The 25,477-nt window shown below is 41.7% G+C and overlaps 1 protein-coding gene across 1 annotated transcript in view; it reads left to right on the top strand.

Annotated features, from left to right (window-relative positions):
- The first annotated feature begins 899 nt into the window (after positions 1 to 899).
- Positions 900 to 25,477, top strand: part of CPLANE1 (ciliogenesis and planar polarity effector complex subunit 1) — a 115,822-nt gene continuing 91,244 nt past the window's right edge. The window contains exons 1-14 of the mRNA XM_055144743.1: positions 900 to 1,168; positions 5,035 to 5,157; positions 6,525 to 6,654; positions 6,774 to 6,893; positions 8,258 to 8,490; positions 9,734 to 9,840; positions 13,679 to 13,835; positions 15,185 to 15,288; positions 17,275 to 17,457; positions 21,127 to 21,376; positions 21,588 to 21,740; positions 21,923 to 22,692; positions 23,783 to 23,994; positions 24,424 to 24,504. Coding sequence (XP_055000718.1) covers positions 5,077 to 5,157; positions 6,525 to 6,654; positions 6,774 to 6,893; positions 8,258 to 8,490; positions 9,734 to 9,840; positions 13,679 to 13,835; positions 15,185 to 15,288; positions 17,275 to 17,457; positions 21,127 to 21,376; positions 21,588 to 21,740; positions 21,923 to 22,692; positions 23,783 to 23,994; positions 24,424 to 24,504 — 2,581 coding nt within the window. The 5' untranslated portion in view covers positions 900 to 1,168; positions 5,035 to 5,076. The remainder of the gene's footprint in view (positions 1,169 to 5,034; positions 5,158 to 6,524; positions 6,655 to 6,773; positions 6,894 to 8,257; positions 8,491 to 9,733; positions 9,841 to 13,678; positions 13,836 to 15,184; positions 15,289 to 17,274; positions 17,458 to 21,126; positions 21,377 to 21,587; positions 21,741 to 21,922; positions 22,693 to 23,782; positions 23,995 to 24,423; positions 24,505 to 25,477) is intronic.

Below are 25,477 nucleotides of genomic sequence, written 5' to 3'. Positions count from 1 at the left end.
CTGTGACATGCCACTATTTAAGACATTCACACTTAATGTACAGAAAATGGCTAGACTCGAGGCTAATATACCCTTCCAATCGTGCTGATTGAAGTGTCATGCAGATCTTTTGGGCAGACGGGCAGTCCACCAATACCATTATTTTCGGGTACGGGAAAATCTCCACTAACTAGGTGACATTCCGTAAACTACCTGCTAGTTTCTTACGGTTTTCTAAAAAAGCAGTGCGCAGTAACCACGCACTCCAAAGACATGGACAAGTTCGCTGTGAGGAACAAGCCCGGAGCAGCTGCACGTCTAGGCGACAGACTGCCCATCAAGGCGCGTGGATGTGGAGGCGTGGCTACATGGGGCAGGGCATTTGGAAGGCGGGGCTGTGCGACGGACCTATGAGATGGAGCATTTATGGGGCCGCGTGTGAGGCGGGACGTGTGGGAAGCGGCTTATAGGGCAGGCGTGTGGGACTGGCGTCTGAGTCCCGACCTGTGGGAAGGGGCGTATAGGCCCGGAGTGTAAAGAGGCGGGGCGTATGGGGCGGGTTGTAGGAGGTGGGGCGTGTGGGGCGGGGCGTGTGGGGCGGGGCGTGTGGGGCGGGAGTGTAGGGTGAGCGTCTGAAGCTGGGTGTGTAGGCCGGGCTGTGTGGGCGGGGCGTGTGGGGCGGGCGTATGGAGCTCGATGTGTGGGCGGGGCGTGTGGGGTGGCCTATGAAGCTCGGTGTGTGGGCGGGGCTGTCGGAAGGCGTGTGGGGCGGGGCGTATGAACCGGGCGTAGGAGGCGGAGCGTGTGGGCGGGGCATATAAAGTGGGGCGTGGGCGGCCGTGTGGGGCGGGTCGTAGAAGGCGGGGCCGTGTGGCACCGGAGTGGGGGCGGGGCTTTGGGGGCGGGTTTGAGAAGTGTGGTGGGAGGTAGGGAGAAACACTGCGGAGCACGGGCGGGAGGAGGATCCCTTGGAGCTTCCCGCCCGCGTTCCCGGCTGGCAGCGGGCGGGCTCCCCAGGCGCCGCCCGCGTCCCCCCCACCCCCACCCAGCGCTCCGTCGTCGCCTGGACGCAGGCTCGCGGCAGGGCGGGCACTGGGCCCACAGCCGTGGTCGCCTTCCCGCTTCCCCGTCGCGCTGCCCGCTTGGGCCGTCGCCCTGGCTGCGCCTTCGCCGTCCCGGACGGGCTGAGGTAACTGCCTGAAGAAGCCTGCCCCTCTCTCCACTGCACCTCACGCCGCGGCCTTCTCGGAGCCTCCCAACACGAAGCTCGTTTCTTGCACGGCCCCTCCCCACACCCGGCCCCCTCTGCCAGGGTCCCGCCGCCCAGGCCTCGTCCTTGCCCCGCTCCGCTGCCTGGCGTCGCCCCCGCCGTTGCAGCATCCCTGAGGGGAAAGGCGCGGGAGCCCCGCGGGGCCGCTGGTCCTCCGGCCGGCGTGGGACGAGGTCCCAGCCCGAAGAGGTCGCGGCCTCCTGCCGGTCGCGGTGGGCGCCTAGCGGGCCCTTCCCACCGTGCGCGGGCCCCAGGGACTGAGCTGTCCCAGGGGGTCGCGGGGAGTCTGCCGTGATTACCCTTACCTGGCGAGAAACCCAGCACGGAGGAGTGGACGCGGCTCCCCCGCCTCCTCTGTGATGGGAATCGCAGCAGAACTTGGAAGATTCCCTGGGCGCTGCGTTCGCCTTGCGTGTTTGAAAGAAAGGTACTTTGCGGGTGGGCATTAAACTCTTTCCCCATCTGACGTTTGGTGAGTGTGATTTTTGTTTTCCGTTTCACTTATTTTGTGATGTTGATTCCGTCTGGGGGAACCTCTGCAATCTAGATAACGAGGTGATTTCTTAAGACTTTTGACGTCATCAGATCCCACAGGGCTCAATCCTCACCTCTTTCACTGGCTCCTTATCTTTCCTCATCCTTTTAAATTGCAAAACTTTCACTTAAGTATACATCTTAGAATACGATGGAGAAAATGCCCTCTGTAAATAATTGTATATTGTTGGTATATCTCATATCTCAGGGAGGTAAGAGCTTTTAAAAAATGTCAGAATTAGCACACACGTTGTTCAAAACAAAAATCACTGATTTAATAGTCATGTTCTAGTTCCCTGAGGACTTTCTTTCAAATTTTTATTTTTATTTTTTTTGCTTTTCGGGTCATACCCGGCGATGCACAGGGGTCACTCCTGGCTCTGCACTCAGGAATTACCCCCGGTGGTGCTCAGGGGACCATATGGGATGCTGGGAATCAAACCCGGGTTGGCTGCGTGGAAGGCAAACGCCCTACCCGGTGTGCTATCACTCCAGCCCCTCAAATTTTGATTTTGCTTCGGTTTTGAGACCACACCTGGTCATGCTCCTGGTGGTAAAGAGGGGACCATACCGGGTGCTGGGGATTGAACCTGGGTCAGCTTAATGCTGTACTATTTCTCCAGCTCCTCTTTTAAAAAAAATTTTGAAATAAGCTTTTGCTGGACCGTTGCTGGTGCTGCTTTAGAGCATGGGGTTCTGATTTGTTGAGCCATCTCCTTGCGCTCCAAATTTGAATAATTCAAACTTTACAAAAAAGGTAATGTAAACTCTGAAAGCTTTGTTCACATTGACCACTTTTTTTTTTTTTTAATCTTACTTTATCCTTCTCTGAATACTTAAGTGCACAAAAACCTTTTTGGACTGAGCTAGTTGTTACATGTGATGCTTTTTTCCTGGTTGAAACTCAGTACAAAATGCATTTTCTTTTGTTTGTTTGTTTTGGGCCCACCTACAAAATACATTTTCTAAGAGCACTAATAGTCTTCTTGGTGCCAGGAATTGAGCCCAGGGTTTGACACATGTAGACTTATATTCCTTTATTTGTTTTTGAGCATACCCAACTGTGTTCAGGGTTTGCTCCTGCCTCTTCGCTCAGAAAACACTCCTGTTTGAAGGATCATATGTTGTGCCAGGGATTGAACCTGGGTTGGCCACGTGCAAGGCAAATCCCACTGGTACTATGTCTCTAGCCCTTGTACCTCATTCTATGTTTCTGTTTTGTTTTTAGGCCACTCACCCAGTGATGCTTAGGGGTTACTCCTGGCTCTGCAATCAGGAATTACTCCTGATGGTGCTCAGGGGACATATGGGATGCAGGGAATTGAACCAAGTCGGCTGTGTGCAAGGCAAGTGCCCTACCTGCTATACTATCTCTTCAACCCCACGATCTGAATTCATTCTTTTATGTCATTTTCGTTAATTTGGAAAACTTAGGTTTGCTCTTTTTTTTTGGCGGGGGGACATACCTGGCAGTGCTCCGGACCCATTCCAGGCTCTGCTCTGAGATATCAGTCCTGGCAGTGCTCCGGGGATTACATGGGGTGCCTGGGATCGAAGTTGGGACCACTGCATGCAAGGCAATCACAGTTATCCACTGTCCTATTGTTCTGGCCTCAGCTTTGCTCCTTTTTTGGTTTGTTTTTTGATCACACCTAATATTACTCCTGATTCTGTGCTAAGAATCGCTTCTGGCAATGCTTGGGGCCATATGCAGTGAGTGTGCAAAGCAAGCACCTTACCACTATCATACTGTCTCTCCAGCCTTGGTTTGTTCTTTTCTTTTTTTTTTAAGTGTCAGGGATGGAACCCAGGTCTCATTGTTGAGTCAAGTCCCTGGTTTGCATTTTTTGGTTGAGTTTCCTTAAGCTGGTTCTTGGCCTTCCCCACCAATTTCCCCAGATTGAGCTTGGGGACTTGTTGGGCATCTTCATATCATGTTTTCTCATACCTTCATTGGGTTTTTTTTTGTTTGTTTGTATATTTTTCTGTAAAGGGCATTGCAGAGCTTCGTTTTTATGTCAACCCCTTTGAATTTTCTCTTGGCTCAAAGGCCCAGGGAATTTTAACTACTCATGTGATGATTAAAGGCTTCCTGTCTGAGTCTTCCTGGGTTTGAGATAGAAGCTGTATTGCCTTTTTGATCTGGCTTTGAGAAATGTGTAGCCTTACTTTCATTTTATTCTTAGTTGCGATAATTATAACACACCCCTACACCACAGTCTGGAGGGATAGGGCACAGATTCAAATTATCAACAAGAGGCCAACAGAAACAGTGTGTGGAATATGAGATATTGTGCTTATCTTTGCATAATATTACTTTGACAACAGAGCACATAGAAACTTGTTCCTGGGACTGTTGCCCAGTGATCAAGCACATGCTTAACACATGTAAAGCCCTGGATTTGATCCCTGGCTTCAAAAAAAAAAAAAAACATGAAAGTTTGTTGTCAAATTTCTTTTTAATTTATATATCCGAGATGTAACTTGTCATGAATGTAGATGCATTTTGCTTGATAATTAAAGGTATGAAATGAGATTACTGAATGCCTCATCAATGTCTTTCCTCCAAAAAGAGAGTTTAGGGGCTGGAGTAATAGCACAGCAGGTAGCAGATGGAATAGAGAAGGGATCACTAAGAAAATGATGGCTGGAGGAATCAGTTGGGATGGGAGAAGTGTGCCGAAAGTAGATAACGGACCAAACATGATGACCTCTCAGTGTCTATGTTGCAAGCCATAATGTCCAAAAGTAGAGAGAGTATGGGGAATATTGTCTGCCATGGAGGCAGGGGGAGGGTGCGAAAGGGAGGGTATCCCTGGGATATTGGTGGTGGGGAATGTGCACTGGTGGAGGGATGGTGTTTGATCATTGTATGATTGAAACCCAAACGTGAAAGTTTGTAACTATCCCACGGTGATTAAAATAAAATAAAAAAGTAAATAATTGCTAATGTCACACAATTAACTAAGCTAGGATTCAATCTCAGCATGTCTGATTCTTTGCATTAAAAAAACAAAACAAAAAACTTTTGGGACTGGAGCAATAGTACAGCGGGTAGGGCATTTGCCTTGCACTCGGCCTACCCGGTTTTGATTCCCAGCATCCCATATGGTCCCCCCAGCACCGCCAGGAGTAATTCCTGAGGGCAAAGCCAGGAATAACCCCTGAGCATTGCAATAAACAACAACAACAACAACAACAAAAATAAACAAACAAAAAACTTCAAAATCTTACTATTATTGTTTTTACAGCATGTGACTTGTTAGTTAATTGATCAGTGATATTTTAGAAGCATGGAGATAAGGTTAGAAGTGTTATCATCAACAAGTATCAAGCAGAAAAAACCTTGGCCACGAATCTCCTGGTTGGGACAAGTATGTTTTCCTTTTTTTCTATTAGTTTTAATATGTATTGCTTGTATTAAGTTTTTTTACTTGTTACTTGTGTTATTTGCTTTACCTATAAGATTTGGGCTGGAGCAATAGCACAGTGGGTAGGGCATTTGCCTTGCATGTGGCTGACCCGAGTTTGATTCCTTTGCCCCTCGGAGAGCTACCGAGATTATCTCACCCGCACGGTAGAGCCTGGCAAGCTAACGTGGCATATTCGATATGCCAAAAACAGTAACAACAAGTCTCACAACGGAGACGTTGCTGGTGCCCGCTCGAGCAAATCGATGAGCAATGGGATGACGGTGATACTGTGATACCTATAAGATTTAAGAATGTTGGGCCTGGAGCAGTAGCAGCCGGTAGGGTGTTTGCCTTGCATGCGGCTGACCCAGGTTGGATCCTCAGCATCCCATATGGTCCCTTGAGCACTGCCAGGGGTAATTATTGAGTGCAGAGCCAGGAGAAGCCCTGTGTATTGTCGGGTGTGACCCAAAAATTAAAAAAAAAAATTAAGAATGTCATTGTATGTCTGGGACTGGAGTCATAGATAGCACAGTGTGTAGAGCGTTTGCCTTGCAACAGCCAACTTGGGTTGTTTTCCTTCATCCCTCTCGGAGAGCCTGGCAAGCTACAGAGATGCTACCAATGTGGCATCTCACATTGGAGATGTTACTGGTGCCTGCTTGAGCAAATCGATGGACAATGGGTGCTACAGTGCTATTGTATGACTGAAACATAAGCATGAAAAGTTTGTAAGTCTGTAACTGTACCTCATGTTGATTCATTTCAAAGTTAAAAATTAAAAAAAAAAGATTTAAGAATGTTGTTTGGTCTTAAACAAAACATCTCCAGAAAGATCACCTGTTCCACTAAATGGAATTTTGTGTTTGGTTTTTTATTTTAGGGAGCAGGTTAGCTTTTACAGAAGGTTAAGTGATCTGTTTATTAAAATAAATATTTTAAATTTTGGGGGGAGATGGGGACCATATTTGGTGTGCTCAGAGATCACTTCTGAATGGCTGGGAATTGAACCTGAGTCAGCCGCATGCAAAATAAAATCCCATAAATATTTTAAACTTTTAGAATATGTTTAAAAAGATTGATATGTCACATATAAAAAAAGAATATTTAAACCCTTCTCTACTTGAACTAGTGATTTAGAAACCATTTTTAAGATAGAATGAAAAAAATGTTTAAGTTGCTAAATCAATTTTGATGTTCCTTTTATATTTTGTGGTATGAGTGTATGTATGTATTAAACTTTGTTTTTCTTTTTGGGAAAATGCACTTTCAAATGCAATTTAATCAGATTCTGGCATCTCTAGTTTCTTACATGTTTATTTCCTTAGGAACATGAAGCTGTTTATCTTTTGGATGATAAATCCATAAATGAAATTAATTTGCTATCAGGAAGGACAAAGAAGAAAATACCAAGTTTACAGCCATTGATAAAGGATGCTATTCTACTAACAACATCCAGTAATGGTTAAGTAGTAACAGTATTTTCAGAAGTCTAGATTAATTGTGTTTTCAAGTAACTTTGAGTAATTAAAGGAAATATTAGATGATAAGTATTATATTTTCTCATTTGGAAACAGATGCATGGTTAGCTGGTCTGCTCGCTACAGGGGAAATTTTTCTTTGGAACAAAGATCAAGACTGTTTAAAAACGGTACAAGCCAATGATAAGCCTAAGGAAATGATTAAAACCGTAGCAGGTGGGAATTAATTTTACTTATAAAAATTGGTTTGAGTGGGGCTGGAGAGATAAATACAGCAGATAAGGGGCTTGCCTTGCACACAGCCAACCCATGTTTGATCCCAGGCACTCTGTATGGTTTTCTAAGCACAACAGGTGCGGCAACAAAACTAAACAAAAGTATTGGTTTAACTTGCTAAATGGGGGGTTTGTAGAATTGAGGGTAGGGTGTTATGCAGCTGACTTGGGTTTGATCCCTGGTGTCCCAATATGGTCCTCCACATACCACCAGGAGTATTTCCTGCTGAGCACAGAACCAGGAGTAACCCCTGACTATCACCGGTTGTGACCCAGAAAACCCAAAAAAAAAATCCTTGATAAATGGAGATAAATGTATGAAACATTTCTTATTACATTAAAAAAGTAGATCTCTGGGGGCTGGAGCAATAGCACAGCGGGTAGGGCATTTGCCTTGCTTGCGGCTGACCCGGGTTCGATTCCCAGCATCCCATATGGTCCACTGAGCACCGCCAGGGGTAATTCCTGAGTGCAGAGCCAGGAGTAACCCCTGTGCATCCCCAGGTGTGACCCCCCCCCAAAAAAACATAGATTTCTGTATGTGTGAATTTTTTTATAAATATATTTGAGGGAACTGGTGTTTAATTGTGATAGCATTTTACAGTATCACACTACTTGTGATATTAAGATAGATTCATCTTGAAGAAATAACTCTGGCATGCCTAACTTATCTGTGATAACAGTGGGTTCCTAATATCACGTAATACATACACTATCAGTGTTTCTACTATTGGCACTTTAAAATTATTGCTAGTACCTTAGTTTTATACTTTTTCTTTTCTTTTCTTTTCTTTTCTTTTCTTTTCTTTTCTTTTCTTTTCTTTTCTTTTCTTTTCTTTTCTTTTCTTTTCTTTTCTTTTCAGTTTTGCTTTTTGGGTCACACCCAGAAATACTTAGGGGTTGCTCCTGGTTCTGCACTCAGGAATTACTCCTGACGGTGATTAGGGGACCTTGTGGGATGATGGAGATTGAACCTGGCTCGGCGTGCAAGGCAAATGCCCTACCTGCTGTACTATTGACCCAGCCCTTGTTTTATTTTCTTTTGTCTTTAGGCTACACTAGGAGATGTTTAAGAGTTACTCTTGGCTCAATTGCACTCAGGGATCATACCTGGGGACCATATGGGATGTCAGGGATTGAAGCTGGGTCAGCTGCAAGTGAGGCAAACATACTCTTGCTTTGGCCAGTTTTACATCCCAATGGAACTCATTTAGTTTTCTTATGGTCAGAATGAATAAATTATTCTCTTTTATGGAGATGGGGGAACTCAGAATTGACGTTGATTACATTTTTTTTTCTCCATAGCAAGCTCTTTGAAATTGTACCTATATGTGTCTGGAAATGGAAAAAGAGTTCTGCTTTTAACTCCTTCTGGATGCATATTTCTTTGGGAATATCTCGAATTTAGTAATATTTTATCTTCAAAAAGCTCTTCACTGGTAGGTCAGTGGTCCCAGATCATACCTGAAGAAAGAGTTTGTTTGCCTTCCATTGAAGATAAAGAAGCTGTAGTGCATGCTGCTTTTATAAAAAATGAGGTAAAAATTGAAATCAAGCAGAGTGTTACTGAGTTGATCTGATTTTAAGAACAGATACTATCTATGATGCTAGTTAGCAGAGTGCATCGTGGCATAGCTATATTTCTCTAGCCATCATTAGTTTCAGAGTACTTTTGAAATTACTGTGGAAAATGTATTTTTGTAATGGGAGTCGAGAAAGCACAGCGAGTAAGGCACTGGCCTTGCACGCAGCCAACCCAGGTTTGATCCCCAGCATCCCATGTAGTTCCGACCACTGGCAGGAGTGATTACTGAATACAGAGTCAGAAGTAACCTTTCATGTAGCTAGGTGAGGCATAATTAACAAATAAACAAAGAAGTTTTTTTTTTTTTTTTTTGCTTTTTGGGTCACACCCAGCGATGCACAGGGGTTACTCCTGGCTCTGCACTCAGGAATTACTCCTGGCGGTGCTCAGTGGACCATATGGGATGCTGGGAATCGAACCCGGGTCAACTGCGTGCAAGGCAAATGCCCTACCCGCTGTGCTATTGCTCTAGCCCCAGAAGGTATTTTTATATTGGTAACATTTGCTATTTCTTGCCTTTGACCACAAGTTTAGTTACTTTTTAATTTTTGAGTTATTGGGCCACATCTTGCAGTGTCAGGGCTTACTCCTGACTCAGTAATCACTTTCTTTCTTGGACAGGGATCACTCCTGGCATGCATACGGGTCATATAGAGTGCCATGGGATTAAACCCAGGTCCACAACAAGCAAGACAAACTACCTGCTGTACTATAACTTAGGGCTTCTTAGTTACATTTTTTTTTGCTTTTTTTGGGGGGTCACACCGGGTGATGCACAGGGGTTACTCCTGGCTCTGCACTCAGAAATTACTTCTGGCGGTGCTCAGGGGACCATATGGGATGCTGGGAATCGAACCCGGGTCGGCCGCGTGCAAGGCAAATGCCCTACCCACTGTGCTATTGCTCCAGCCCCTTAGTTACATTTTTATAAACTTCTTGGGGTGTGCTGGAATTTAACAAAAAAAAAGTAAATGGGACTGTAACTTGCTTTCTTGTTTGAAACATGCCACTTGACTTAGAATTAAAATACTTCTCTGGTTTAATTTTATTTTTAACATTTTTTCTGGTTTAATTTTAATAAAATTATAGCATCATCTCGGTGCCTTGTATTTGTTTTATTTATTATGAAAAATATGTATCATATATATTGCCTTATTTTCATACTACATGCTAAAATATATGAAATTTGTCTACAGTTACTTGGAGACTGCTGCTTGTGCTCATTTGCTTTTTATTCTGGAGAATGTCTGAAGTTATCATTTCTGGCAATTCGATGGCATGAGAATAGTTTTACATCTGTAAGGTGAGGTAAATGTTTCTCTTTGCCCTTTTTATTTTTATTATTTTGGTCCTCCCATACAGTGTTTAGGGTGCCTAGGGGCCACCTCACCAATGATCTCTTGGGCACTGCTAGTGGGTCAGCACTCTGACCAGCCAGGCTCCCAAGCCATGTTGTTTGGGAATATCATTTGAAAAGTGTTTATTTCCCAATATTTTATAAGTATTTTAATAAAGTAAGATTTATAAGTGTCAGTTTCACTTTTGGAGTTTTTACAAATAGGAGCTTTTGCATAAACATTGCATTGTTTTATTTCATTTCTAAATGGTTAGTTGAGAAAATTCTTTTCATTTGTTTTTCGTTTGGGGGCCACATCCGTTCTGCTCAGAGCTTACTTCTGTCTCTGTGCTCAGAAATCTCTCTTGGTGGGGCTTAAAGGACCATATAGGATGTTGGGGATTGAATTCAGATTGACCTTATGCAAGGCAGACACCCTATCTACTGTACTATGGCTCCAGTCCTATAGAAAGTTATTTTTGTTTTGTTTTCTTTCTTGGACCTGAGGAAAGTAAGATGAGTTAGGCTATGTTCTTGTTTTAAGGCTATGAAAACAGATATCACTTGTCTGAAGATAACCCTGCTGTTGATCCCCAGTACTGCTGCACAGCAGGTCATGCTCAGAGCTTGCTCCTGGTTCTGACTCAAGGATTACTTCTGGCAGGCTCAGGGGACCATGTGAGGTGCCAGGAACCCAATCTAGGTCAGCCACAAGTATGGCAAATGCCCTACCCTCTGTACTCTTTGGCCTCTACTACTGTATCTAATGCTTAATTATCTTTGTTTGTTTGTTTGTTTTTGATGCTAGGGATTGAACATATGACCTCACACATGTAAGCCAAATGATCTACCACTGAGCTGTATCTCCATCCTTGAGTGTTTTTCTATTCAGAATAGCTTTATTGGTGTCAGAGAAATTGTTTAGTGGGCTGGAGTTCATGTTTTGCAGGTAGAAGCCACACAGATTCAATCACTGGAAACACATAGTCCCTGGAGCAGTACTGGGAGTGAACCCTGAGTACTGAACTGGGAATCAAACCCATCTCTACTGGGTGTGATCCAAAAGTGAAAAGGAAACAAAAAATTTTATTGGGATGAGGATGTAGCTCAGTAGTAGAGCATTTGCTTTGTATGTGTGTTGCCTTAGGTTTCTTCCTGACTTTTTTTTTTCTTTTTGGGTCACACCTGGCCATGCACAGGGGTTACTCGTGGCTTTGCACTCAGGAATTACTCCTGTCGGTGCTCAGGGGACCATATGGGATGCTGGGGATCGAACCTGGGTCAGCCGCGTGCAAGGCAAATGCCCTACTTGCTGTGGTATCGCTCCAGCCTCCTCATCCCTGACTTTGAAGAAAAAAAAATTACAAAATTTTTTATTTAGGGGAGGAAATGTAGCTCAGTGATAGAATACATGCTTGCATTATAATTTCCTGACCTTGATATAACTTCCTGACCCTTGATTCTCAGCATTCAAGAAAGTAAATGTGCTGCCTAGGAAGATAATACAGGAGTTAGGGACACATTCTTTGCTTTCTATTTTTGGGATCCCAGTTTGATTTTTTCCCTTTTTTTTTTTTGTTTTGGGGCTACATTCACCTACGCTCAGGACTATTCCTAATATACTCAGGGATTGTACTCAGATCAGCTTGTGTGCAAGGCTATCTCTTTGGCCCCTTGTGACTCCAGTTTGATCCTTCCCACCACATGCCTCCCACACAGAAATGCCAGGTCTGGCCCGTGGCCCCTGAGCACCACTGAGGTTGCTGTGTGGTCTCTGCCACTGAGGGCCCTGACAATAAATTGTGTCCGGCCCAAATGACCAAGTATTGTTGCTAGTGGTCGTGGTCCCTTTTGATTACTGCTTGGGAGGCCCAGAACAAAACAAAGTTTTATATGAGGGTTGGAGCTAAAGCTCAAGGACCGGAGCATATGCTTTGTATGCAGGAAAATGGCACTACACCGTCCCTGGATTAAGGTCAAAATAACCCATAAGCACCAGCACCAACCTGTCATCCCTGCATACCATAACACGTGGCCTCTCTCTCACCCCCAATTAAAGGCCTTATTTATTCTTTTTTTTTTCTTTTTGGGTCATACCTGATGATGCTTATGGGTTGCTCCTGGCTTTGCACTCAGGAATTGCTCCTGGTGGTACTCGGGGGACCATATACCATATGGGATGCTGGGAATCAAACCCAGGTCAGCTGCATGCAAGGCAAATGCCCTACCTATGGTACTATTGCTCCAGCCCCCTTATTTATTCTTAAAAGCTGAGCATCGAGACTCCAGCAAGAGTCCAATATTTGCTGAGCATGTGACTCACTGGTAGAACACAGGCTTTGTTTGTGGAGAACCTATGTTTAGTCTGGGAGTCAAGGATGTCACACAGCAGGAGAGTGCTTGCCTTGCATTTATGAGACCCTGGGCTTGATCTCAGCACCATAATCATAAAATGAAACAGAGTAGATTTTTTTTTTTGATTCATTTTCTGGTCACACCTTGTAGTGCTCAGAGTTTACTCCTGTCCCTGCATAGTGGAACTTGGGAAACCATATGTGGTGCCAAGTTCGCCACCTACCTGCTGTGCTATTACTCTGGCCCCCATGAAATAGGTCTTAAAGGAACTAGAACATTAACATGCTAATCACATGCTTTATATGTAAGAGAACCAGATTTGAATCTGAGCACTCTATGGTCCCCTGAGCACTACAAGGAGTGATTCCTGAGTGGGACCATTGGATGAGATCAATAAAAAACAAAAGACCCCCCCAAAAAACTTTAAAAAGTTTACAATAGGGGCTGGAGTGATAGCACAGCCGGTAGGGTGTTTGCCTTGCACTAGGCTGACCCAGGTTCAATTCCCAGCATCCCATATGGTCCCCTGAGCACCGCCAGGAGTAATTCCTGAGTACACAGTCAGGAGTAACCACTGTGCAACACCAGGTGTGACGCAAATAAATAAATAAATAAATAAATAAAAAATAAAAAGTTTACAATAGGTGCTGGAGAGATAGTAGGGTGGGATAGTAGGTAGTAGTTTATTAAGGTATTTAAAGTAAAATAAACAAATCTTTAGTGTGCATCTGATAACCTTAATAATTGTCTGTGTGATAATTATTAAGGGACTGGAGAAATAGTATAGGGGATAAGGCAGGTGGATAACTCTGGTTCAGTCCCCAGGACACATGGTTTTCTCTAAGCACCTCTGAGTATAAAGCCAGGAATAGCCCCTGAATACTTGCAATTGTGGTACAATAGCCCCCACACTCCCAAAAAATACTCATAATATTGCCACTATCCTAAAATTCTCCTCATTTTCACCTATTTAATTCCTTAAAAATATTTGATATTATATAGAGATATGTATATGCAAACATTTAGTGGAAGCAGATTTTTTGGGGGATTTGGCTAAAGAATATGGCTTCAATTTCAAAAACTTAGATATTGACCCTATTTAATTGGTGAGGGCTATGCATGAATCTTCTGAGTGGTCATTATAAGATCTGCTTTTTAGGAATTTAGTTGGATCCTTAATTTTTTTTTTTTGCTTTTTGGGTCACACCCAGCAATGCTCAGGGGTTACTCCTGGCTTTGCACTCAGGAATTACTCCTGACGGTGCTTGGGGGACCATATGGGATGCCGGGGATTGAACCCGGGTCGGTCGCGTGCAAGGCGAACGCCCTACCCACTGTGCTATCGCTCCGGCCCCAGGATCCTTAAAATTTTTTTGTAATGGATTATTTATTCAGTTTAAAGTTGCTATACTGCCTGTTTTTTTTTTAAATTGTTTCATTGATTTCATAGATCATTGCCATTCCATGTTCATTGGGCACAACAAGAGTGTATTCTGTGCAGTTTAACTCCTAAATGTGAATCAGTGAAGTCAAGAGGAGGTCTGATTTCTGCCTTTTCAAGAGATGGCCTTACCCTTGCAGTAGCTCTTAATCAGAAGGATCCAAAGGTCAGTAAATGTAATGTCTTGGAAAGTAATGTACAAGAATGAGTTTTTATTTCCTTTTTGGGTCACACCCAGATATGTTCAGGGGTTACTCCTGGCTCTGCACTCAGGGATTATTCCTGGCGGTGCTTGGGGGACCATATGGGATGCCGGAGATTGAACCTGTGTTGGCTGCATGCAAGGCAATGCCCTACCCTCTGTACTATTGCTCCAGCCTATATAAATGAGTTTTGTCTAATTTTGAACCCTGCTTCTTTAGGAATATGGTGCTTTATTCCCTCTGAGCATTACTTTAGGGGTGGAGCAGTAGTACATAAGGTAGAGCTCTTGTCTTGCACATAGGTGACTTCGGTTCAATCCTTGGCATTCCACATGGTCCCCCAAGACCACGAATTTATTCTTGAGTGCTTAGCCAGGAGTAAGCCCTAAACACCACTAGGTGTGTTCCAAAAAGCAAAAACAACAAAGACCCCAATACTTTATAGTCATTTTTTCCCATTTTTGATTCATTATAATTTAGATCACATGTTTACAATAGTGTTAATGGTTTTACGGTTTTTATGTATACAGTTACTGCGCCTCAGCACCACCATCATGCCTAAGGCCCTCTGCCAGTGTCCTTACAATATCCTGATGTCACTTCTAGTCAGCCTCTTCCTTGCTTCATCCCTGTTTGGGAATCTGGGTTTTGTAATCCCAGGCCAAGGGGTGGTTGTCATTCAGTTCTGTCAGTTCTTTCGTTTTGTCCTCCTTCTGACTTTTTTTTTAGTTTTAGTTTTTGGGTCATTCCTGGCAATGCTAGGGGTCATTCCTGGCTCTGCACTCAGGATTTACTGACAGTGCCCGTGGAACATTAAGGGATGCCAGTGGTCAAACCTGGGTTGGATGTGTGTATGGCAAGTAGCTTACCTGCTGTACTATCTTTCTTGCTCCATTATTTCACTTAACATCCTTCCCTCCAGTTTCATCCAAGTTTCAGCAAGCCTCAAAATCTCATATCCGTTCTTAAAATTGTTTTCTGATCTAACTTTATATTATGAATTGGTAAAATTATTTAAATCAGCTGCAATAAGTTTCAAAACTTGGCATTCAGAAGATAAAAGAGAAAAAAGGGAAAAATAAGGGAAAAGTGGCAACTGAAGTTTTTTTTTTTTTGCAACTGCAGTTTTAAAAATGGTCTGTAAAATAGAGAAAGATTACAGATGGTCAAGATTGCCTTGCCAGTTGGTAAGACTCATTAGTTAGGTTTTTTTTTTTTTTGCATTATGATAGATCTCCTGGTTCTCCAGAATTATGAGTAATGATTAAAGTAAAGTAACTTTGATATTCCTTGTTGTCTTCTTTCTTTATAGGCAACTCAGGTATTATTTATAAACACACTCAAGTTTGTTACTCTCTCTGGTAGCCTTAAGGGCTGTAGTAATAAAAATCCTCTGCTTCCAGCTACACTTATCAGGTGAGACCTCATTCATGCTTGCAAATAGTTTTTAAAAATTTTTTCCTAACAGTTTAATATGTGTAAAGCTGACAGTTTACTTAAACATATATTTAAACATGGTTTTTTTTAGACAGATAAAACAAGTTTCAGTAGTTAATAGAATGTGTATATCAGGAAAGACAAATATTCTAATGAAAGGGTGTAGTAGGATGGAAGATTTCTTTTTATTTCTTTAGATAAATTTAGATTTTCTTTTTATTTCTACGCTATCTCAGGAGGAGTGGGATCATAAATGGGTAGATAAAATTTTGGTTTAGTTAGAGAGCCTGAAATAATTGGGGGTCATCATATACTTCGAGAGGTTAAGGTGTTTTACAGTCTTTTAAATAAAATTGACATTTTCTGCATTTGGGTCAGTAGTAACAAAATTAGTGATTTGGATGGCATAGCTCAGGAGCCACACACCAGAAATTACTACTAGAATCTATATAGGATTATAGCATAAAAGTTTCCCCTAACTTTTTTTTCTTTTTGGGTCACACCCAGCAGTGCACAGGGGTTACTCCTGGCTTTGCACTCAGGAATTACTCCTGGCAGTGCTCACGGGACAATATGGGATGCTGGGAATTGAACCCTGAGTCAGCCTCGTTCAAGGCAAATTCCCTACCTGCTGTACTATCACTCCAGCCGCCTCCCCTAATTTTTTTTTTGTCTGTTCCCTGAATTTCCAAAATTTAGGTTCAGCTAGCTCTGCCTCTTTATTTTTTTTTTCCTTCACATGAATTTCCTTCCAGAGTATTACTGGACTCACTGGCCTATTTGCCTCAGGGTGTCCTTCATTCACATGAAGAACTATTTTCTGCTCCCATAAAACATTAAGATGACCTGAGAGTTTAGTGGTAGAGAAGAAATCTGCTCCTGAATGAAAGTCTAGCAGTCTGTGAATAGAAAGACTTTTATTTATTACAATTAATTGTTTCTAATTAATATTTTTGTGTTTTGAGCCACACCTTGTAGTGCTGAGGGGCTACTCCTAGCTGAGGGATAAGGGATACTCAGGGATAAGGCAGTGTTAGGGATCAAAGCTAACTCTTCTACCTCTCTCTCTGACCCTGGAATTGACCTTTAAATCTATCAGTAGGTCTTGGTGGTGGACTCCAATTGGATTAAAATTTGTTCTAATTAGGGGGCCGGAGCAATAGCACAGCGGGTAGGGCATTTGCCTTGCACGCGGCCGACCCGGGTTCAATCCCCGGCATCCCATATGGTCCCCCAAGCACTGCCAGGAGTAATTCCTGAGTGCTAAGCCAGGAGTAACCCCTGAGCATTGCTGGGTGTGACCCCCCCCAAAAAAAAAAAAGAAAAAAAATTTGTTCTAATTAAAATGTGACTAATGGGCTAGAGAGCATTTTTCATGTAGGAGGTCCAGGATCCCGAGCACCACATGGTACCCTGAGTATCACTGGAGCATTTTCTGAATACAGAGCTGGAAGTAGCCACTGAGCACCATCGGTGTGGCCTCCAAGCCTCTAAAATAAAATATAAAATAAAATGTGAGTTACTAAACAGCTTAACTCTTATTTTTGTTTTTGAGCCACAAAAGCGGTGCTGAGGGCTTACTCCTGGCTCTGCACTCAGGATCACTCCTGGTGATGCTTGGGGGACCTTATGAGGTGCTGGGGAATCAAACCTAGGTGCACAGCTGTAAAGCTGAACCCTTTTAGGGAAAAGTTTCATTTTATATGTTGCTTATAAGTCTAAGTAAACTAGTGGTTTCTCTTTCTCTCTCCTCTCCTCTCTCTCAAGTAAATTTATTAACAAATTTCTTTTTCATACCTGTTTTCCTGGGAGGGAAATACTTTAAATACACTTTGTAAATAACTGCTAACTATTGTTTGGCTTCGATTTTTGATGTGTTTCATTCTGCCAGATATAGCTCATTGTAAGTTATGAAAGAAACTGTTTAGAGAGTATTTTCTAAATATGTTCTCTTGCCTTTTCTAGGTCCTACTGGGTGGGTGATATCAGCTGGACTCATGATAGTCTTTTTCTGGCTTGTATGTTGAGACGTGGCTCCCTGGTTTTATTGACCTGCCAGGGTGAATTGCTAACATTAGTAACATTTGGTTGCTCTATAGAATTTGGACCGGCAGAATTTATACCTCTTCACCCACTAATAACATATAGGTGAGATATTTGAATTATTTCAGCTAGAAGTTTTTTCTCCTTTAGTATTATTTTTATGATTGTTTAATAATTTTACTTTTTAAATTGTCTTATTCTTTCTTTGGAGTCTGTTATCTCAATACCTGTTTCTTGTTTATAGTTTTCTTCTATTTTCTTTTTTGTGGCTTAATCCTGGTGAAAGTTTGCCATTGTGATTGTGTAAGTATAACTTAGTATTCAGTAGCATTAAGGTTATCTTCTTTGATATAAAATTTAATAAAGGACCAGGGATGTATGTATTTTTATGGTGGAGAGCATGCCTTGATGTGTATGGTGCTGGGTTTAATCTGTAAGCATCAAAATTCAATCCCTAGCATCAAAAAAATTATAACATTTTCACTTATTGTTTTAGAAGGATTCTTTAATGCCTTAAAAACTCATACTTGGATCATGTATTTTTCTACTTCAAAAAGAGAAAAGTTATTAGACAAAAATATAATATTTTAGAATCTGTGTTTTAATTGGACTGGAGGGATAGCACAGCCTTACATGCAGCCGACTGAGTTTGATTCCTCCATCTCTCTCAGAGAGCCTGGCAAACTATCGAGAGTACTCTGCCCGCATGGCAGAGCCTGGCAAGCTACCCTTGGCATATTCAATATGCCAAAAACAGTAGCAACAAGTCTCACAATGGAGACATTACTGGTGCCTGCTGAAACAACAGGATGAGAGTGCTACAGTGACAGTGACAGTGCTACAGTGACAATGTTTTAATTTATTTTTTTCAGTGCTCGGTGTTGAACACAGGGCCTCATATGCTGTGAAGTTGCTCTTTTTTTTTTTTTTTTGCTTTTTGGGTCACACCCAGTGATGCTCAGGGCTCACTCCTGGCTCTGCACTCAGGAATTACTCCTGGTGGTGCTCGGGGGACCATATGGGATGCTGGGAATCGAACCCGGGCCGGCTGCATGCAAGGCAAACGCCCTACCCACTGTGCTATCGCTCCAGCCCTTGAAAAGTTGCTCTTCTAGGTTGTTCCTCAGCACTGAGTCCCATCTCTGGCCTGTTTTCATTTTTAATTGTGAGATGGGGAAGCACTTTGACTTAGGAGTCAGAAAGATGCAGGTATTAGTCCTTCTGTTTAATATTTGTGGAACTTTCGGGAATTGGAGAGAGAGTACAGCAAGCAGTATGCTTCATTTTACATATGGCCAACTAGGGTTCAATCTCTGGCACTCCACATGGTCTCTTGGGCACTTCCAGGAGTAGATCCCTGAGTGTAGAACCAGGACTTCAGTCCTGGACACCCACCAGGTGTTCCATAAAAACAAAACAGAACAAAACAAAATTTTTTGACCTTCATTAAGTTACTCTTTAAGCTCTTTCTATTTGTTTCTGAAGCAAAAAGGACAGTAATAATCTCAGGTTTGAGGGAGTAAAATAAGACAATGTATGATTATAAATAATTTAGCACTGTCTGACTTGAAGTGCTCCGTAAAAAGTTTGTGTTTTTTTTGCTTTTTGGGTCATACCCGGCGATGCGCAGGGGTTACTCCTGGCTTTGCACTCAGGAATTACTCCTGGCGGTGCTCAGGGGACCATATGGGATGCTGGGATTCGAACCTGGGTTGGTCACGTGCAAGGCAAACGCCCTACCCGCTGTGCTATCGCTCCAGCCCCAAAAGTTTTGTTATTGATGTTCAATATTCCAAAAACAGTAACAACAAGTCTCAAAAAAAAAAAAATGGAGATGTTACTGGTGCCCGCTTGAGCAAATCGATGAACAATAAGATGACAGTGGCAGTGACAGTGATGCTGGTATTTTTGGATGTGTGTGTGTGTGTATATATATATTATAACATATATATGTTATAATATAAAAATTAAAAAAAATTAAAGATATTTGAAATTATCCATTCATTTACTTTTACAAAAAGGAAACTGAGGGTATGCTTTTGATTATATATAGCTGAAAGTGATATTTGGACTGGAGGATCATTTCACAGTGTTCAGCACAGGCTTTACAGGTGTGATTCCCCAGCACTGTATGTTCCACCTGCAGTAGATGCGAGTTTTTCCCCAATCTATGTATTTGGTCCAAAACAAATAAAACAAACACAAACAAGAGCAAAAAACATTTTTTTGGGGGGGTTTGTTTTTGTCTTTGTCTTTGTGCCACACCTGTCAGTACTCAGGGATCGCTCTTGGCTCTTAGCTCAGGATCACTTCTGGTGGTTCTCATGGGACCATATGAAGTGCCAGGGACCAAGTCCAGGCCTGCTTCTAGTAGGGCAAGTTTCCTGCCCAATGCACTGTCTCTCTGGCTCCCACAATAAAAGCAATCTTAATTTTTCACAATTAAAAATGTGGAAGGAAAAATTTGTCCTTCAATTAAAGGATTTTTCTTCTTTATTTTTTATATTCTAATTCAGTGACTTTTGATATTTTTACATTTGAAATTTGGCAACCAGTGTTTTCAACTTTTTTCCAACCGTGGTCTCTTTCCAGACTTATTTCCTTCCTATTATCCCCAATCCCCATCCTACTAGTTGATCTTCTATTCTTGTGCTTTGACTCCCCATTTATGCAGTTTTTACTGGTAAGCCCACTAGCCCTTTGAACTATCTCCCTGAATCCTTGATTTTAGTTCTGTTATTAAAAAAAATTAATTCAGGGTCATACCAGTGGTGTTCAGGCATTATTCCTGGCTCTGTGCTTGGGAATCACTCCTGTTGGGCCTTGGAGAACTAGATGGGATACCTGGGATCCAACCTGGGTGGCCTCATACAAGGCAAGCCCCCTACCCTTTGTACTATCTCTCCAGCATCTGGTCTCTCAGTTATAATCTGGAGGTGATAAATTTACATTACTATAGTCTCACATGTCTTTCTCAGTTTCTTTTTCTTTTCTTCCCTTTGTTGATTGCTGTGGTGGTGGATGGGGGTTCGGCACCTGATTGCAACTTCTGGGATGGTCTCAGGATGGAACTCTTGCCTCATGCAGGCAGCTGTGGTGCTCCAATTGAGTCACATCATAAGGACCTCTCAGTTTTTCGTTTCTCACCCAAATAGCTAGTATATTACTCATAATAGTCCTGTTTTTTTTTTCTTTTTTAGTTTGGTGAAGCAAGATAGTTTTTTTTGAAACATACCTAGAAATATGTAAGGGAGGGGGGCTGAGAGAGAAAGAAAGGGAGGGAGCTGGGAGAGAGAGAGAGAGAGAGAGAGAGACAGAGAGAGAGAGAGAGAACAGACTTCTCCAAAGCAGAAGTAAACAAGCAAAGAAGTACAGAAACAAGCAAGCAAGAAACATGTTCAAGAGAGAACATGAACATGGGCTTAAGGAGCTGTCATCCTGTATTTTTAGCTCTGTTGTAAGAAGGAAAGTTAATTAACTTTAATAATGGAACTCTACTATCTTAATTATTTTTTGAAATAATTTTTATGTAGATTCAACACAAAACAGTACATGCTACATTCAAGAAAAAAACCCTTATATTACTCACTAATTTTTTCGTATGTATGTATATATGTATACATATATATGTATATATTTATAAAATGTGTGTTTAATTTACTTGCCTTTCTATAATTTTGTAATTTTACTTGTTTCTTTTTCTTTGGAATAAAATGATTGTTTTCTTCAGGATTTTTTAAAACTAATTTTTTCATTTTGATATTTGTTTGTTAGACCACAACAAGCTACCTTTCAAGATTCAAATAATTCTGTAGAGTCATCAGCTTCTGATAATGACCCTATGAGACAGAGGTTTTCTGTGAAAGCCCATTCACGGTCACCCTTCCTCATTGTTTCTGATGGATACATGGTCACAACTCTTCGATTTCGTGATAAATTTTCTCCATCAGTGCTCATGAGATCCCTTTTGCTTGATGCAACCCAGAAACTTGAGAAGACATACCAAAATGTAGTAGTGTCTAAGGTATGGTGCTTTTTGGGATCACTTGTTAAAGTTGTCCTCTTAGTCTTTTCCAATTTAAACTTGACTGCTTAAGTATACTGTTTATTACAGTATACTTTAGATGTTTATTATCCAGTAAGTCCCTGGAATGTAAAATTGTGCGTAGAATTTTGCATTACTGGCAGAGTTATAAATAAGATTTTACTCACGGAAATCTTTTTTTCTTCTGTAGCCAAAAGGCAAAGGACTGAACTTGCGGTCACTAGATTCTCTAAAGTCTAGTCTATTAAAACATGAAGGAAATGAAAGTTCAGTTGATTCTACTGTTCCCAGATTCTTGCAGGCAGAGGAAACAATGAAGTTAAATGAAAAATTGGATTTACAGGTACTTAGTAGCAGTGTCTTATTTGCTTTCAATAATTACATATTGACTTTATTCTAGGAAGCTTTTTTTTTCTTATTAAAAGGAAGAGAAATTTGAGAACAAAGTGATTTTTTTTGTGTGTGGGGTAAAGTGAAAGGTACTAAATGATATTGCATGTAATTTTTTTTTTTTGCTTATTTTAGGATTTTGAAGCAGAAGAATCTAATGAGAGCAAAAACTTTGCAAACAACTTATTCTCTTCCTGGAGCCAGAAAGATGATTCATTGTTTAGTAGTGCCAAGGAGGGAAGATTGGAATTTGCCTCTATGTTTGATACAGTACATGCAAAGGATAATACTGAGGAGACAGATAGAACCATTACCAAATTGCATTCGATCCAGAAAAATCTCCTTGCAGCATGGAATATAGGAATTTCAAAGAATGTGACTGAAAAGGATTTGTTGTTAAATTATACAGTAGTTTGCATCACTCATTTTTTCTACATTCTTCAATTTATAAAATGTCCCTCTTCCAAACTTCATCTTCTTTTAAGCACAAGCCCAAAACATAATGAGTGGGTGCTTTGTATCTTTCAGTTTTTTCATCAGTGTTTGTCAGTCCAGTACTGGGATTTGAGATACAAACAAGATTTGGGACATTTGGTAAAACTGACCTCAAATACCATCAAGCTTTTGCTAACTCAGCAGTACCAGGCTCAGTTATTCTCTGAGACACTTCTGGCCTGTTTTCATTTACTCAGGATGGTAGCTGATAATTTAAATGGAATATATAGTCTCCAACCTGAAGTTATTTTAGCATCAACTGATGGAAGTACAACAGCAAATCAAGACTCATTAGTCGTACCCATCTTTCAGACATTTCAAGATTTTGGTTCTCTGGAAAGTGGGTCTTGGAACTCATCTTTAAAAATTTGTCCTCAAGCAGTAAATTTGGTTCGAAGGCCTGGACACAGGTAGAATTAATTTTATATGAGGATCCTGTTAACATAATTGATTCTTTTCCAATTAAAACAATTTAAATGTAATTCCCCTATTGTAAAAATTCACCTCTTTAAAAGTGTAAAGTTTTGTGGCCAGAGTTATAGTATTCCAGGTAGGCATCCCCATATGGACCTCCGAGGACCACCAGGAGTAATTCCTGAGTGCAGAGCCAAGAGTAGCCTTTAAGTATTGCCTTGTGTTGCCCAAAATCAAAAACAGAAGCCAAAAACCAATTCTGTTCTGGAGCCATAGTATAGCAAATATGGTGCTTTCCTTTCATGTGGCCAACCCTGGGTTCAACCTTTGTCACCCCATGGGGTCCTGAGCCCTCAGTGCAGAGCAAGGAATAGGCCCTGAGCTCTGCCAAGTGTGATCCCCAAATACGCATTTAAAATGTACAATTCTGTGCCTTGATTTTTAGTATAGTCACAAGAATATAGAAAAACACCAGTTTCATAATATTTACATCAACTGCAAAAGAAGCCTGATAATCATACTCATTATCATAGACTTTATGTTATTTTAAACTATTTTTTGTTTAGGTAAGCACTATAAAAATGAAAATAGGTGGCAAATGCAATTGCAATTGTAGCGTCTCCCAAGTAGTAGTTGGATGCCAGTCTCAGTGAGTCTTGACCATGTGTGGTGCTGGTGCCAGATATGTGCTCTGGCCTTCTGCACCATCTCTCCAGCCCTGGTTTTTAATTTTTGTTTTCAGACCACACCCAGTGGTGCTTGAGGCATACTCCTGGCTCTGCACTGCGGGATCACTCCTGAGTGGTACTTGGGCACTATATGTGGTGCCAGAGATTGAACCCAGGTCAGCTATGTGCAAGGCAAGAGCCTTATCCACTGTTGCCCCTACTCCTCCCTGCCCCTGGTATACATAAACTTTTGTCAGTGGGACTTTATACTTTGTTTAAACCTGATCAGTTTGTAAATCTGACCAATTGGTACATCTGTGAAGAATATAGACAAGCAAAAAGAAGCCAAGAAGGAGGCTCTACTCATTCATATCCTTACTCTGAATTGATTTTAATCATTTCCTGATTTTATGTACAGATTGAATGTTCTCTGGAAAATATTGTACCAAAAAACTCTGTGGTATCAACTACAGTTAAGCAAAACTGTTGAGGAGGAAGGTGACAGAGAGTTGGCTGAAAAGATGGCCCACGAAGCATCTATCGTCGAGTCGCTGACTTATCATATACAGGCTAACTTACAGTCTGCTGGAGTACGTTTGAACCAAACCTTAGAACTGAAATCTATTCATGGTCAGTATCTTAGATATAATTTCTTTTTTATTTTCTTTTTGGGTCACACCTAGGGATGCACAGGGGTCACTCCTGGCTCTGCACTCAGGAATTACCCCTGGTGGTGCTCAGGGGACCATATGGGATGCAGGGAATCGAACCCGGGTCGACCGTGTGCAAGGCAAACACCCTACCTGCTGTGCTATCACTCCAGCCCCTCTTAGATATAATTTCTAACTTTATGCATGAGCAATAGAGCTAAATGAACTTTGATTTTATTAACTGTTGCCTTTGAAAATAATTCCTGAAATCTTTTTTTTTTAATTTCTTTTTGAAATTACTGCTTTTTGAAATACTTTCTGGTTGAGATGCATCCACTGATTCTTAGAGTAAATTTTTATAGAGTAATGTAATTTGCAATGACTAATTATTGGTTAACAATTTTTGTAGGTGAAGAGTGCTTCCTGTTGGGATCATATGAAAAGTCTATTCAGTTGTGGAAGGAAGCTCTACAAGAGATCCAAGTGAAAGGTAGAAGGGATATCATAAAGGATATTTGACATAGTATTGGTAGGAATATATTTTAGCACGGTGTAGAGCTTAAAAATATTTCTTAGGATTGGAGAGAGAGCGTAGGGGTTAAGGCAGTTGCCTCGCTTGCAGCTGATTCGTGACCCCACACAGTCTCACACAGCACTACTGGAAGTTACGTCTGAACACTGAGCCAGGAGCACTGTTGAATGTGGCTCAGCCAGATACACCCTGCAAAAAACAATATTTGCCGATTTCTTGAGGGTAACGTGCTAAGCAAAATAAGCCAGAGGGAGAAGGACAAATACTGGATGATCTTACTCATCTGTGGCATGAAAAGGAATGAACAATATTAAATGGCTACCAACCCCTGGCCTTGGATTACAAAACTAAAATTAACATACAGTGAGGGGAGAAGGAGGAGTGACGAGGTGGACTAGAAGTGACATGGGGTCAGTGATGGAGGGTCTTAGGCACTTGGTGGGTGGTGAGGTGCAGTAACTGTACATACCACAAATGTCAAAATCATAAATACTAGTATCATCATGTTACCTAAACTACAAATAACAATTTTAAAAATCCCAGGGTTCTGAGTACTCGCACTTTCTTAATGCTCAAGTAGTATTAGAAGTTTCTTCACTGTCAGAAACCCTTTTTTAAAAATTATTTTTGGAACAGGGCATGTGGTGCTAGTGGTAGAGCACATATCTCCATATGCAAGGCCGTGGGTTCTGTGCCTGACACCACATGAATCCCCCACCCCAGCACTACCAGGTGGGACCCCCCCATAACTCGCAACAACAAAAGTAAAGTAACTCAGACCTCGGCATTTATAATACCCTCTTTCTGTTTCATGCCATGTTGGAACAGGACATGACAGATTCCATAACGGACTCCATTTTTATAGCCCCTGTTTTTCCTAATAGTTTGTTGTTCTCCACATTCTGGCTTTCCCAGGATTCTGCTCCTTCCT

This window comes from Sorex araneus, chromosome 1, assembly GCF_027595985.1.
Source record: "Sorex araneus isolate mSorAra2 chromosome 1, mSorAra2.pri, whole genome shotgun sequence".
NCBI lineage: Eukaryota > Metazoa > Chordata > Mammalia > Eulipotyphla > Soricidae > Sorex > Sorex araneus.
The sequence above is the reverse complement of the archived record's forward strand: the minus strand, read 5'-3'. Positions and strand labels throughout refer to the sequence as shown.